General features: G+C 39.8%; 1 protein-coding gene across 1 annotated transcript in view; it reads right to left on the bottom strand.

Moving 5' to 3' along the window:
- Positions 1 to 4,226: 4,226 nt before the first annotated feature.
- Dcaf10 (DDB1 and CUL4 associated factor 10) overlaps positions 4,227 to 16,409 on the bottom strand; it is a 45,827-nt gene continuing 33,644 nt past the window's right edge. Inside the window, exons 4-7 of the mRNA XM_005362126.2 lie at positions 11,557 to 11,759; positions 10,271 to 10,381; positions 8,802 to 8,947; positions 4,227 to 7,791 (exon numbers count right to left, since the gene is read on the bottom strand). Of these exons, the coding sequence (XP_005362183.1) occupies positions 7,423 to 7,791; positions 8,802 to 8,947; positions 10,271 to 10,381; positions 11,557 to 11,759 (829 nt within the window). The 3' untranslated portion in view covers positions 4,227 to 7,422. The remainder of the gene's footprint in view (positions 7,792 to 8,801; positions 8,948 to 10,270; positions 10,382 to 11,556; positions 11,760 to 16,409) is intronic.

Raw genomic sequence — 16,409 nt, 5'->3', positions numbered from 1 at the left:
CTTATTTGATTTGCCTTTTTTGTTTTTAACCTCACTATGTTAAGGTCATGAGAGTTTGTTACAGCACAATATGAAACTAATATGTATTTAGAATGCCAGTTTCTTATCCAATTAAAATTTTACTTGATTTGCCTTTTTTGTTGTTTTTAATCTCACTATGTTACTCTGGCCTTAAGTTTGTGATCTCTAGCCTCAATCTCTCAGGTGCTGTACTACAGGCATGTGCCACCATGCCCAGCTAAAACACCCTGTTTTTAAGTAGCCCCAATATGTCAGTGAAAGAAGTAACAGTGAAACTTAGAGCTACAATTTGTTAAATCAGTTCATCTATTTGGCAAAATAATCTGAATTGAATGAAACTTGTTCTTGTTTGAGTTTTGAGATGGAGTCATGCTATATCACCCAAGCTGGCCCTGCTCGCACACAAGTGATCTTTGTGTTTCAGCCTCCAGAGTACTTGGAAGTACAGGCCTGCGCCGCTGACCTACTAAATCACTCTCTTCTTACCTCTCTCGTGCAGGGAGAAACGTAGAACTGACTTTTCAGTGTTATGCCTTTTCTTCATATTTTTTGTTTTTCAAGACAGGGTTTCTCTATGTATAGCCCTGACTGTCCTGGAACTCACTCTATAGACCAAGCTAACCTCAAATTTGGAGATCCGCCTGCCTCTGTCTCCCGACTGCTGGGATTAAAGGTGTGCGCCGCCACTGCCCAGCTTTGCATATGTTTTTAAATGGCAATAGATTAATATAATAGCATACTAGGTAAATAATCAAAATGTGGAGGCAGCTGGGCGTTGGTAGCGCACGCCTTTAATCCCAGCACTCGGGAGGCAGAGGCAGGCGGATCTCTGTGAGTTCGAGGCCAGCCTGGTCTACAAGAGCTAGTTCCAGGACAGGAACCAAAAGCTATGGAGAAACCCTGTCTCGAAAAATAAAAAAAAAAAAGTGGAGGCAGGCTCCTACTGATGGCACATGCCTTTAATCTCAGCACTCAGAAGGCAGAGGCAGGTGTACATCTCTGAGTTTGAGGCCAGCCTGATCTACATAGTGAGTTCCAGGCCAATAAGAGCTATATTGTGAGCCTCTTTCTCAAATAAAAAACCCATGAGAAAAAACAAAAAATTTGACATGAATTCATAATTTTTTTCTGGAGTTTACATGATCAAAAAAAGTGATTCTCAGTCTACTACTGCCCTGTCTCAACCTTATGGTCAGTCCTGATCTAAAAATACATACCCAGGTGGTGAGAGTAAAATATTTCAAGCCACTATATCTGATATTTCATTGACCTTTCAAACATGTTAATCATACACAAAAGTGTGTCAAATGTTTGCAAGTAACATTTATTTCTTAAAATCACATAATGAGGTAGACATGTACCAAAATATTCAGGGCACATATAAAGGTTTAATGAAACCTGGAGATTTTATGTTGTATGTGTGGTGGTCATCTGTAATTCTGTCTATCCACTCAAAGGCTTAAAATAATTCAATAGGAAAGGTAAATTTATTTTACAGTCTTATCTGTTCTGAAAAGAACATTTCACATACCAAAAACCATCTGGAAGTAGCTTTAATTATAGAGTAGAAACTAAGGAATGAAGTCATGCATTTGTAGCTGTCTTTGAAGGCCTTTAAAGATAGCTGGAGCATGTGCAATTCTTACAATGCTTTTCTAAGTAAGATCCACTTAATGTGTGAGCCAAGGCCACATGAGAATGCACTGCTGCTGCTCCCAGGTTTACAACAGGCTGCATGTAAACGAGCATGGAGCCTAAATAACTCCACAACCTTGTAACGCCAGCCCGGTTGATGTCTGTTTCCTATGCTTCTATAGAGAGACCGTAGTTTTATCTTGGTTCCCTGAGTACCTAGTACCAGGCATATACTAGGGTTCAAGTCCATGTTCAATGAGAATTAGAACCCTGATTTAGCTTTCAAAATCAATAAATACCCAGAGGAAGACAGCCTACTATTTAAAAACAACCACCCCCAAACAAACAAAACCAACCAAACTAAACCAAACCCAACCACCACCACATCACATTCTGGCTTCATGAGAACTTGAGGCCACACATAGTGAAGGTTCATTTGACTCATTCAACAGGTATTTATTGAACAACCACTCTGTCAGATCCTCTCCTGGGTACCATGGATACAAGAATAAAGAAGATAGCCCTGCCCTGAAGGAGCGCACAGTCTAGCAGACAAGCCAATAGCACCTTAGACCCTGCGATAAAGTGTTCTGATTGGCAGCTTATTAACTAGAATGTTCCAAGTTTGTTAAAAACACAAACCTAACGTTTGACCAAAAAGAGCCTTGGGAAAGCTACGGATTTGACCTATCTTAAAGACTGTGACCGGATTTAAATCCTGAACATTACTTTATTACTCCTGGGGGGTGTCACGTTTCTATATACATACATCCAAGAGATGGTGTGCATCAGATGTGCTCCTCGGGGCTTTTGACTGAACCTCTGTCAGCTCATTTACGGCAAAATGGAGATTTTCCTGTTGGCGATAATTTCCATTATCATTTGAATGGGAGTTCTCAGGACAGTGGCAGGAGTTATCTCTAGGATGTACATGTTCGGTGGCCCTTAGCGTGATATCAGGCATACATTTCAATGGTTTCAGTGGCCTCTCTATAGTCCTAAGCCTACCTGGAGCTTCCTTTTCCTTCCTCTTCTGCACTCCGTGGGTGTCCTTCTGCATGTGTTGCTTACCCCTTGCAGGTGGAGCGCTGTCGTTGCTGCACTCTGCTTCGGTTCAGTGCTAGTCTGGGATGCAGCAGCAGCAGCAGCAGCAGCAGCAGCAGCAGCAGCAGCAGCAGCAGCAGCTCTGGTTTATACCTCCCTTACTTGCTTGCCCCACCTTTAACAGTGGGCTTCATTTTTCAGATGGTGAGTAGAACACAGCCAAAGGAGCTGCCTCACTGTGTGCCCAGTTATTTTTGTAGGCAGCGGCCAGGACTGGTTAACTCGTGTCACAGCCCATAGACAGCACAGAAGAAAGTAGGAGCCTGTTAGAAACAGGCGTGCTGATAGAATACATTACTTCACAATATACATTTTTAAAGCTAACCATGAGGCAAATACATAGTTGAGGGAATATTACTAAGAGATATTTCTCACATTTCTTATAGCCCTTTGTGTTCTATGAAATATTCTACATGTATCAGAGCTCGTTGTGGATTTGCAATAATACATCGTGAGTGTAATGTAACTTCATCATGATAAAGTGAATCAGACCGAGCATGCTGTTTAAGAAGGCAGAGAGGTAGACTACCATACCTACGGAGACTTGCATCAAAAATAACTACAAATTTAAAATTTTGGCACTTTATCCAAACAAAATCCACATATATGGGTTCCTTCATGACCAACAGGTGTTATAGAATGGATCTATACAGCACCCAAGGACCACTGGTCACTGAATGAGGATGATTGTCATGAGACGTTACCAGACCATATCGCCTGCTTTTTATAAAAGTCAAACGAAAGCCTGGCATGGTAGTGCACACTTGGGAGGCAGAGGCAGAAAGAACTCTGAATTGCGGGCCAGCCTGGTCTACACAGCAAGTTCCAGGACAGTCAGATCTACACACAGAAACCTTGTTTCAAAAACAAAACTAAACTAAACTAAAAGCCAAGTGTAACAGACACTTAGGGACACAGTGCTGCATGGTCCAGTGTGAGAGACAACAGTCTTCTAAGGGTTTCTTGGGGTGTTTCCCCTCTGCTCCCCTTCTAGAATGACAGCCTTTAAAATTACATGAGCTGACCTGGTCTTAGATGCAGGAGTAGGGAACGTTGTTCCCTTAAACCTTTATTGTGGCTTCTTCTTAGGGATCTAACAGGGAGAAATAAAATAGACATGATTTGGGCTTTGTGAAAAAACAAAAAGACACTTAAAACAAATAAACTGGGACTCACTGTATGACTCTGGCTAGCCTGGAACCTTAGCATGCAGACCAGGCTGACCTCAAGCTCACAGAGATCCACCTGCCTCTGCTTCCCCTGCGCTGGGATTAAAGGCGTGTGCCACCACTAGCTGTGATCACTTTTTTAAAAAATAATTTTTTATTTTATGTTCACTGGTGGTTTGCCTGCACGTATGTCTGTGTGAGGTGTCAAGCCCTGGAACTGGAGTTACAGACAGGTGTGAGCTGCTATGTAGGTGCCGGGAATTGAACCTGGGTCCTCTGGAAGAGCAATCAGTGCTCTTAACTGCTGAGCCATCTCTCCAGCTCCATGGTCAAACATTTTTAAAAACAAAAGACTCTTATTTTAGCCCTTCATTTCTGATTGAAAATAAGCAACTATTGTATATGTGATGCACCTAAGTCATTCAACATAGCATTCCCGTTAACAGGTGTTCTGAAGGAAGCTTTAGCCAGAATAACTTAGTTACCAAGATTTACCAACAATAACTTCATTATCAGTTATAATATACTTCTACCAATTATAATAGGAATGTATAAATAAAACAGTAAAAAGTACCAGATTTTCAGACTGTTCAAATGGGACCTTAAAATGGTAATATGTAACTTTTCCCAATAGTACAGGTTTTCTGAGGCCCTTCAATTCTGGTTAATACTGTCTGATTTTCGTCTTGGCCCTGACTCTCCCTGCTGCAGCACTTGCTGGCTCTTTTCAGTTCTCGTCTCTGGCTTGGCTTTCTCACAAAGCTATCCTCTACATTTTCAACACGAGTGCTGCTTGCTTTGATTTTAGCTTAGGAACGGCCCACATGTATGCCTGGGGTGATGATCTGCAGTCTCATGGAAACACCAGTGTTGGAAATGTTCTTCTATGCAGCACTGAAGGCAACAAGGCCAGCCTTGTAATAAAATTTTGCAGAAGATAATCAAGCTCATACATTAACAGACCAAGGTAGCTAGCTCATCCTTCACAAACCAAAGGGCAAAATGGTAGAGAAGTCAGTACAGACTTAGTAATAAACAGGCAAACCTGGGTCTGAATTCATTGCTGCTTGGGAGGGAGCCTTGCACAGCCTGAGTTTGATGTTTGCCCCCCAGGAAAACCAGAGAGAGAGCACAGACTCCAGATAACAGCTCGGTTATCATAAGAGGAAATAAAAAGCATCCCTCTTCGATAATTGCATTTGCATCCTTCTGAATTCTCCCATATAGGCCTGACCCCCCTTAGCTTCTAAGGTGAGTTCATGTGCATTCAAGGGTAGTATGGCTGTAGACTATCATTCTGAACTCTGTATTTGCAACTAAGAACACAGCAAAGAAGTAACTCACCACCTTAATATCCTTATGTCTAAATTAGCTTATAGAAGCAAGCCTATGATTTTCACTGTACTTTGCTGTTTTTTTTTCAATGACTACAAGTTTTCCAGCTTTTCTAACATCTATGATAAGATCTAATTTTTAAATACTGCCCCAGAGCTAGCATTGTTCTTTGGGAGACACAAGCTCTTACAGGTGTGTGAATGGCTGATGGGCACTAGAAAGAACTGTGCATTTATTCGTGTATTTGGGCTGTTTCAACATTTCTGTATTAAATACCTTTTTTGCTATGGATAAACCTTTCAGCATCTACTCCCATGCTGCCTTTTCCAATCTGATCATCTTATTCACAATAATATAACCTAAAGACAAAATGCCCATAATCATTGATTTTTTTGTTTTTTTTAAGACAAGGTTTCTGTGTAGTTTTGGAGCCTGCCCTGGTACTCGCTCTGTAGGCCAGGCTGCCTCTGCCTCCTGAGTGCTGGGATAAAAGGCATGTGCCACCACTGCCTGGCATCACTGATGTTTGTAACAGCCGTCATAATACAGTAGAAACTGCCTTGAGCGAGGAATTAAAGAGACTTGAAGCTCTTGCCTTCCCACTAACTTTGTATGACCTTAGGCAAATCATTTAACTTCTTTCATTTGTCTAAGGATGAAATGAATACCATTTCAAGTTATATGCTACTCTAAAATTGCTATTGTTGATTTATTATTATTACTGTTTAAATAGATGAAACATCTTGTGGGAATTGTGTTAAGCACCAAATGGGTATAGAAATACCTACTGCAATTTCAGGTTGTTTTCAAACTATGACCTGGAGGCCACCTGGATATAGATGATTTAAGGTTCTTTTTATAAACAGAGTCCGGTCCTTTCCCTGCCTAAATCAGTCTTCTAAAGTCAGGCCCAGATTCCTGTATTTTTCACAAATCCTTCAAGGATTATACTGCATCCTAATATTTGAGAAATGCTGGCCTAAAGGGCATGTGACCAAAGAGAGCAAGGCTCTGCATGGCTTCAATTATTCCAGCTTCTAACACATCTCAACAGTGCCAATCAATGTAGCAGAGACTGGAAGAACGCTGCCCATCCAAGGCAGGAGTAGCATTGCCTTCACACCTTGCCTGATACTTTCCATGACCAAAGCAGAGCCAGTAGTGCTACTCAAGTCACAGACAGCAGCTTAAAGGACTACAGGTCCCTTCTTAGTGATGGCAAGAACTGAGTTTATGCTCTCTGGCTGAAGGAACAAAGACAATAAAATCTTTTATTTTCCTCCCACCCATTACTGTGAACAGCTCATCTGTGTGACTCAAAAAATCACAGCCAATCTAAGCCAACTTAGTCTTCTTACTCTATGACCAGAAACTGTGCCAACCTAATGAATAAATCTTCTGTACAACAGAGATGACCGAGCTTATTCCTTTCCTTTCCAATGCTGCTGACAGGAACAAAATACCAAATACAGACACATGCTGGGGATTTTAAATTCATACAAGTAAAATAAATTACAATGAGGTTGCAATATTTTTCTAGAATTTCACAACAAAAATCTCACATGAGATAACTTGTATAATTTTAACAGGAAATTTAAAAAAGGATATTTTGTTGCAAGAGTTATCAGTTATGAGAATAATGCTATTATCTGTGCTCAATATTTGACAGCAACTTTAAAGGCCAAGTGTACTGATAAATGAAGATGAACTTTCTTTTTTTCAACAAGTGGTGTGCCAACATCCAACTTCTGGGTTTTATTTAACACTAGTGCCACAGGCTGTTCCTCATCCCAACCATGACTCTTATCCAATGCTCACAAAATTCATACCAAAATAAAATGGGGGAGGGGAGAGCAGTGATGGAAATAGGGATGGGGAGAGAACAAGAGCCACATGCAAAATGACTCGGAAAACCCAAACTCAGCGGCACAGACAGCAGAGCAAAGGAATGCCGAGAGAACGATGCTGCATGGTCGGAATGGAGATGCCCAGATGATGCTGGATGGCGAAGGACTCGGGTCACAGTGTTCACCAACCCATAAGAACCAATATCTTGACCCAGAGTTATAAGATCTTCTAAAAAAGAAAATACTTCACCTAAATTGAAGTAATTCATAAACATACACCAGAAGAGTTCCTCATTTGATGTAAGTTGTGCCTAAAACTTTGGCTGATACAGAGAGACCCGTCCACTAAGGCACCCTGAGGCAATCTGACAGTGTGTTGGAGAGAACTTTGTTGTCAGGACCACGTCATTGTGAGAGTACAGAGAGCGAATCACCCGTAAGGGGCTGGCTTCTTTGGGTAAACAGTCAACAAGCTCACTGCACTGCTTGTCAAACCCCAACAAGCGAATCCCGTAGCCATGTGGGGAAGAAATCATTCGTCCATCGGGGCTGAAGCAAAGTTCTTTGATGTAGCCCCTGCCTACATTAGCTTCTTCAATGTAATGAGTCAGCCGCAGGGAACATCGAGGAGACACAGGCCGCACTGGAGCTCCTTCTTGGAATTCATAGACGCAAGTCCACTGGAGGAGGAGACAGGAGACAAACTGAAGTGACAGACCCCAAACAGTACTGCAGAAACACTCTAATGCTTTAAGACCTCTTGTTCTTGAAACTGCCTACGACTTCTATCATTACATTGCTATCAATACATTTCCTTTTTTTTTCTGAGGGCAGCAACAATCCGTCCTCTGCATATTTCAAAGGCCTTTCTGCCTTCTTTCAGTTTGGTCTGTAGAGCCAGTGAGCTCCTTGCAGACTTCTGCCTACCACAGTAATGAGATCCTAAGTGGTTTTTTTTTTTGGTTTTGTTTTGTTTTTTTGCTACAGGGTTTCTCTGTGTAGCCTTGGTTGTCCTGGAACTTGCTCTGTAGACCAGGCTGGCCTCAAACTCTCAGAGAACTGCCTGCCTCTGCCTTCTGAGTGCTGGGATGATTCTAAGTTCTTTTAACTCTTCCTCCAGACATCAGTTTAGCCCCTTCCTTTCTCAGTTTCCTCTGGTTTTTACATAGACAGTTATGATATATGTTTTTTTTTTCTTTTGGCTTTTCAAGACAGGTTTAGCTGCCCTAGAACTTGCTCTGTAGACCAGGTTGACCTCAAACTCACAGAGATCCACCTGCCTCTGTCTCCCAAGTACTGGGATTAAAGGTGTAAGCCACCACTGCCTGGTGGAACTATTTTACTAAACCCTAAACCTCACGTTTAGTCAGTTTAACTGAATAGCTTAGTGTAACATATAATATATATCATTTTGGTTTTTTTTTCTGTGATGGGGACAGAATGAAGAAGCTAAGCATGATATCAGCTGCTGATGGTCTTTAGTGCGCTTCTCAGCTTACTAAAGCAGGAGAGGAAGAAGAGCTGGAAGGGATAAAGCAACAGAGGAGGAGGCAGAGGAGTTGAGAAATGGGGCCTTTGGTAGTATGTCCGGAGGGCAGGGCCTGAACCTGGTTATTAGCCTAAGGTCTGCACACAGGGCAAGGACAATTTGTCTGCTGAGCCCTGCTGAATGTGAAGCAGTAGTCTATACCTCCTGATCATCAGTGTTGCTTGAGCACCGAAGAAGGGTGGCCCAGCCTTTGGGGTGCAGTTGTAAAGATGTGATACAGTTTCCACGATCTCTCTCACCAGGAACTTCAGGGGTTAAGACTTCAAGACTATTTCGTGGTGAAACTCCTGAGATACAAAAAAATTGTTACACAAGGACTAAGGCAGAATCAGGACTTCTGGCAACTACCTTCTTGCCTTCATCCCTTACTTTATTCCTTATACTTACTATACCACATGTTAAACCATCTTAGCTCCCTTAATCCCAATATATGTGAATTTTACAGCAGGAATAACCAGTGATTGAAGGCATGAAAGATGAGTGGGGTCTTTTTTCATTGGATCTGTATCTCAAAAGGTTCTTTATTTAATAACTGAAGTCATGTGCATGGAAGGAATCTAGAAGATTAAGGTCACAATTCTCAACTCAGAGAACTTACTGGTCTATAGGCCAAAGAATGAAATACTTAGAACCCAGGACTGTCTTTTAGAAAAAAGATCAGGACTTATGATCCTTAAGGACAGTACAGATGATCCTTTATACTGGGATTAATAAACTCGTCCAAAGCTGAAAATATTTAGGTTGTAATGCATTCAATACACCCAACCCACTGAATACCACAACTCTGTGACAGCTTGCCCTACAGTATTAGCCGTTTATTCTCACAACGGTGTGGCTAACTGGAAGATACCCTGTTACTTTCCAGAATCATGAGAAAAAGTAATACATACTGCTAGCCAGGGATCAAAGTTCAAAATGTGAAGTTTGGTTTCTGTTGAATGCATGCTACTTTATACCACTGTGAAACTGGGAAAATTGTAAGTTGAACAACTCCAAGTCTCTACCCATACTATAAATAGATAAAAAACCAAGGGTGAGAGACATCTTCCTGGTGACTCTACTATAAGCCACATCATTTCCTTCAGCCTAGTTCCTAGTATGCTGCCGTTGCTGATCAAAATATGAGAAACCATTTTCACGATGTTATAAGAAAGCAGCCTAGAAAAACCTTTGTTGTTGCTGCTGTTTTTAGACAGGGTCTCATGTACCCCAGGCTGGTTTAAAAGTCTCTGAAGAGGAGAATGATCTTGAACTCTCGATACTCTTGCCTCTCCCAAGTGCTGGATAATAGGTTGTGCCACCAGGCTTAGTTCTGCATACATACTGGTTTAATTTTCATGGCATCCTTGTTCAGAATCCACATTTCTTAAATACAGTTCCCAAGTACTTCATCTTCAAACTAGACCAAATCAAGATAGGGCTGGGACAATAAAACCAATGCTTCCAAGAGGTTAGAGCACAAGATGGTCGGTCTTTTCAAACGATGGCTAAAAAGCAACATAGGGCCTCATTTTTCTTAGATTTTGTTTTTATGGATTAAAACTAAACCAAAGAAAGCTATTTGATAGAAACCTATTGCTGTAAGGTTGTAAAGCCAGCTTTTAACCTACCTTCTCGTTGAGAGGCTCGTGACATGTGTTTCTCAGATGAGTTAGAATCACTGTGATGACAAGGTGAACCAGAAACTCTAGAACCAGAAGAACTTGATGAAGTGGTCAAATCTTGAAAAGAAAACCAAACAATAAACCTAGAATAACTCTTACAGTATCTTTTAATTGTTTAATTATCTACTTGAACTTTTAATACAACTAAAATGTGCCAAAAAAATCTCATGTAAACTGGACTAGAACTAAGAAAAAGGCAAACAGTTCTTGGTTCTATTTCAGGTCTACTTAAAACCTTTTTAAAACCTTTCATAGTAAAGACTTGTGTGAAATAAGATAAAAAGCCACACAAACATCTTTGCTTCTCTAACATTTCTAAAACAGAAGAAAAGATAGCTGTGTGTTATGTTACTTCACACAGCCATGATTCACCCTGCATTTCTGGCAGCTGCACACTTCTGGGGAGTCCATGACAGACTGATTTCCTGTGACATTTGCAACTAGAATCACCCATAGAAAACTGAACAGCTTTTTGATTTTTCAGTCAAAAATGGACAACTTCAGGGGTGTTATTCACACACCTTTAGTCCTAATACTTCATTTCCAGATGCAGATGCAATATGATGTCTATCGGATAATACTGATATAATATAGCATTTAATGTTTTATGAGCCCCAGCTTCATTTAAGTTTACTGAAATCAGCAGTGTGAAAAAAAGAACAAGGCTTGGCAAAAGGACACTCCAAGATGGGTCAGCTTGTGAGTGGACATGAAGTGTAGGATAGATTACAGATCTAGAGCTCTTGGAGTGATTGTAACTTAACATCCTAATATAGGCACCATGAGCCACCATTAAGTTCGAGGCAGGGATAGTGATTCTCTGGCTAAGAGTCTTTCTAGAGGCACAGGTTAATGTTATTGTTGGTACACACAGATCGTCGCCTATCCTTGGAAAGCCAAGAATAAGCTTCCTAAAGAACAGCTTTGATTTTCTGTCCTTTTCCCTGCTCACACACTTAGAACAAAACCTCTGTGGCTCAGAGTCTTCAGAAAAATATTTATTTATTTATTTACTTACTTACTTATTTATTTATTTATTATACAATATTCTGTCTGTATGCCTGAAGGCCAGAAGAGGGCGCCAGACCTCTTTACAGATGGTTGTGAGCCACCATGTGGTTGCTGGGAATTGAACTCAGGACCTTAGGAAGAGCAGGCAATGCTCTTAACCACTGAGCCATCTCTCCAGCCCCTTCAGAAAATCTTTTAATCAGAAAATCAGAAAATCTTACCTGAACTTGAAGTAGTTCTTCTTGCTCTCAAAATGGGATAGCTGCCTACTTCTAAAGACTTAGTTAAGTCCAGATCGTGCAAAATCAAAAGATATCCAGAGGATGTTGAGATCAACATTTTAGAACAATCTGGTGTTAATCTCATTCGCATAAGAAAACGTGTATGAAAGAATTTTTTATGTGGACACCCATCTTCTGTGCACCTAAGAAGAAATCAGACCAACAAACCTAGTGTTACCACAGATAGGATGATTTGTAGTCCCGGTCAAATTGCTTTACTCTTACAGCAGAACTAAGAGCCAATGAAAACCTTCCACACATACTTTATGCTGTTTTACTTTTACTACCTCACCTTAGTCTCCAACCCTTCTTTTGAGATCATTTTCTGAGTATACAGTCACATTTTTTTTTATAAATTTATTTATTAAAGATTTCTGTCTCTTCCCCACCACCGCCTCCCACACAGTCACAATTTTTAAGTAAAACTTTACTGAAGTAAACTCTCACTCATGCCTTTGACTCTTAAAGTTCCCTTGCGTATAGAGCGGAGAGGACAGTGGCTCCTTGACGAATGCGAGGAGACTGTTTCAGCTGCTAGCCATCAGTCTGCTATCAGCCTGCTACTTACGATATTTTTCTCCACTTCCTTTGGCTGATCTTTTTGTCTTTAGAATCCTGCAATTTTACTCTGAGACATAAGAATTTAGATTTTTATTTATCTATATGGAGATTCATAAGAGTTTCTAAATCTTTATATTATTCAAATATTCTGAAAATTTTAGTCATTATCTATATTGCCTCTCACCCATTTCCTCTATTCTTTTTTTTAAAAGATTTATTTATTATGTATACAACATTCCTTCCCTGTATGCTTGCATGCCAGAAGAGGGCACCATATCTCATTAAAGATGTCTGTGAGACACCATGTGGTTGCTGGGAATCGAACTCAGGACCTCTGGAAGAGCAGTCAGTGTTCTTAACCTCTGAGCCATCTCTCCAGCCCCATTTCCTCTATTCTTTTTGGTGATTGTAAAAATTGTGAACCATACAATAACCACAGAAAAGCATATAAACTAAACTTTTTTTAATTAAGAGAAAATGATGTGTGGGGGGTACACACGTGGAGGACAGTCCGCAGGAGTTGGTTCTCTCTTTACCATGTGGCCCTAAAGATTAAACGTAGGCTGCAGCCGGGCGGTGGTGGCGCACGCCTTTAATCCCAGCACTCGGGAGGCAGAGGCAGGCGGATCTCTGTGAGTTCGAGACCAGCATGGTCTACAAGAACTAGTTCCAGGACAGGCTCCAAAACCACAGAGAAACCCTGTCTTGAAACAAACAAACAAACAAAGTCCCCAACCACGAATCAAACAAATAAACTAACTAAAAAAATTATGTATTTATATTTGTGAATGCATATAAGTCTATATATAAAACATATACACACTACTTTATTTCAAAAGTACTGGTAAAGATGCTTATATACCAACTCTGACAGAAAGACAAGTTCAAGGATAAATTGGTCTACAAAATGAGATCTGTCTCAAAATTTTTTAAAAAAGAAAATCTTTTTAACTATTTGTAAGATACACTCACAATGGGAATATGCACAATTTATACATTATCTTATACCTAGTAATCTTTAGTTGGTTTTGATGTTTTGTTTTTCTCAAAATACAGGGTTTCTCTATGTATCCCTGGCCGTCCTGGAACTACTCTGTAGGCCAGGCTAGCCTTGAACTCAGAGATCCACCTGTCTCTACCTCTTGAGAACTGGGATTAAAGGCAGGCATGTGCCACCACCACCCAGTTTTTATTTTTGATTAAAACATGGTATATACACTTGTATTTGAAAATTGTGTATAATTCTGGTATACAGCATGATTTTTCTTTTTGTGTGGCTAGGGAACAAACCTGGGGCTTGCACATACTAAACCTGTGCCCTACTACTAAGCTACATTCCCAGCCCACGTGTTTTCAAATGTCTACATTGTTAAGCTAATAATTAATTTACTATGTATTACTTTATTTACTTTCAGGAATTTTTGTTTTCTTTTGTTATTCTCTCTTTATAGCCCAAGTTGCTCTGGAATTCACGAAGTAGACTAGGCTGGCCTTGAACTCACAGAGCTATGCCTGCTTCTGCCTCTCAAGTGCTAGGATTAAAAGCATATGGCATCTCTCAAGGATTTTTCAAGTATCATACACTGTTATTAACTATGGTTACTATGTTATATAATCTATACCTCTTGAATGTCTTCTCCTTAATTGAAATTTTGTATCTGCTGACCACTCTCTCCTCTCTGCACCAGTTTTCAGCTCCTTAGATAATTTACCACTATTCCAATCATTGTTTCTCCAATTCTACTGTTTTGATCTGTCATTCCATGTTTGGTTTATTTCACTTAAGATGTGTCTACTAGGCTCATCTATATTGCTGAGAAAGATTTCCCTATTTTAAGGGGCTGAAGAACATATTGTATATGTACCATATTTTAAAATTTACACATCTGTTGGGTGCTGTACAATGAGTGACTGAGTACAAGCCTTTAGCAGCTGACTTCAGCTCCTCTGGATGTATACCTAGTAGAGTGACCACTAGGTTATTATGGGAATTTGTTCTTTCTGTCTTTCTGAGGAAATTCCATAATTTATATCTAACAATTTTGGTCAATGCTTACTAATTCTGATTATTTCTCTGAAGAGTTTCTAGGATTTTTGTATAGACAAGTGGCTGGAAAGCTATGACTGTGGACCAAACTTGGTCCACTGGCTGTGCATGAACATAGCCACATCAACTCATGTACTGTTCCTGTGTGGCTGCTCAGAAACCACACACTACCAAAAACTAAAATATTTATTACTTGGTCTTTGACAGAAAGTTGTCTATACTTGAGAGCCACATAATCTGTGATTAATATTAAATTTCCAATCCATATACATACATGACTTTTCTTTTATTGCACCACCTCACCTATGGCACTGATTACAACAGGAGCAGTGGTGGGCATATTCTCTTTCCTGATTTTATAGAGAAATTTCTAGAGGTTTATCACTAAATACTGTCCTGAGGACTGAGAGGTCATGCAGTTAGCAGAGTGCTTGTCTGGCATGCACTCTTGTGTTTGATCCCCAACAGCACATAAACTGGCTATGGATGCACACACCTGTAATCCCACAACTCAGCAGGTGGAGGTAGGCGGGTGAGAAAGATTTCAAGGTCATTTTCTGTTACAACAGTTTCAGGCCTGAGCTAGAAAATTTGTCTCAAAAACAAACAAACAAAAAACAAAACAAAAACCCAAAAAACAAAACTGAATACTCTGTATACTTTCGTGAATTTCCACTTCTGTTTACAATCATTTGGTTTTCATAAAGTTTTATTGAGGAATAATTAACACACCATAAAATGGCTTCATTTTAAGTGTACAGTTAAGTGATTTAGAATTGTGCAAACAACACACTATAGCTTTATAACATTTTCAGCATCTTAATAGTCTTCCTGACCATCACTGGCAATCCTTCCTTGTTCCAACTCCTGGACCTAGACAAGCACTAATCTACTTTTTATCTCCATTATTTGCCTAGTTTATATACATACTCTTACAATAAGGGCTTTTTTTTTTTTTTAAAAAAAAAACTGCTTCTTTCTTCTTTTTACTTATGATATTTAGGGGTTTTTATCCCTGCTGTAATGCACATCACTATTTGGTTCTTTTCCTTTTGTGTGTGGTTTTTTTGTTTGTTTGTTTTTTGTGGATTTCTCTGTAGCTTTTTGAAGCCTGTCCTGGAACTAGCTCTTGTAGACCAGGCTGGCCTTGAACTCACAGAGATCCACCTGCCTCTGCCTCCCGAGTGCTGGGGTTAAAGGCATGTGTCACCACTGCCTGGCTCAGTTCTTTTTCATTGCTAAATGGTATATATTTTTAAATTGGATATGCTACTTTTTGTTTGTTTGTTTGTTTTTCTCTCTCTACATAGCCCTTGCTGTCCTTAACTCACAATGCACATCAGGTTGGCCACTGTCTCCCGAGTGCTGGATTAATGGCTTGCACCACCATGCCCAACTGATACGCTACCTTGTGTTAATCTATTTACCATTTGAGAAATATCAGATTAGCTCCATTTTTGGAGGCAATCATGAAAAATACTATTGTAAACATTCATGTACAAGTCTGGGTGTACACATATATGTTCATTTTCTTGAGTAAACATACTTAGGAAGTAGAATCGCTGGGTCATAGTCTAGCTATATTTAATATCTCATAAAGCTGGCAAACTGAGCCAGGCATGGTAACACACACCTTTAATTCCAGCGTTCTGAAGGCAGAGCTAGGGAGATGTCTAAGAGTGGAGGCCAGCCTATTCTACACAGTGAGCTCTAGGACAGCCAGAACTATGGAGAAAGACCCTAGCTCAAAACAAACAAAAAACAAAAACAAGCTGGCAAACTGTAATTCCAGTAATGAGAATTCTAATAATGAGGTTTTCAGTAATGAATTCCAGTTTCCCACATTCTTGCCATTGTTATTAATAATACTGAATCTTTCAAACACAAACATGTAGTATCTCTCCTTCATTTACAACCTTTTTCAGCAATGATTTAGTTTTTACAGCACAAGTCATATATATGGCACGCAAATGAACACACATACATTTATTTATTTATTTATTGTGTTATAGATCAAACCTAAGGCTCTCTTGCTGAGCTATCCTCCCAGGATAAATCTTATACTTTTGTTAATTTTTTTTCTAAATTATCTTAGTTATTCTGATGCCATTGTGAAATGGAAATACTTTTATTCATTTTTGGATTGTTTTTCTTTTTTCTTTTTTTTTTTTTTTTTTTTTTTTTT

This window comes from Microtus ochrogaster, linkage group LG5 (assembly GCF_000317375.1).
Source record: "Microtus ochrogaster isolate Prairie Vole_2 linkage group LG5, MicOch1.0, whole genome shotgun sequence".
Taxonomy (NCBI): domain Eukaryota; kingdom Metazoa; phylum Chordata; class Mammalia; order Rodentia; family Cricetidae; genus Microtus; species Microtus ochrogaster.
Note: the sequence above shows the minus strand (reverse complement) of the source record. Positions and strands in the feature narration are given on the sequence as shown.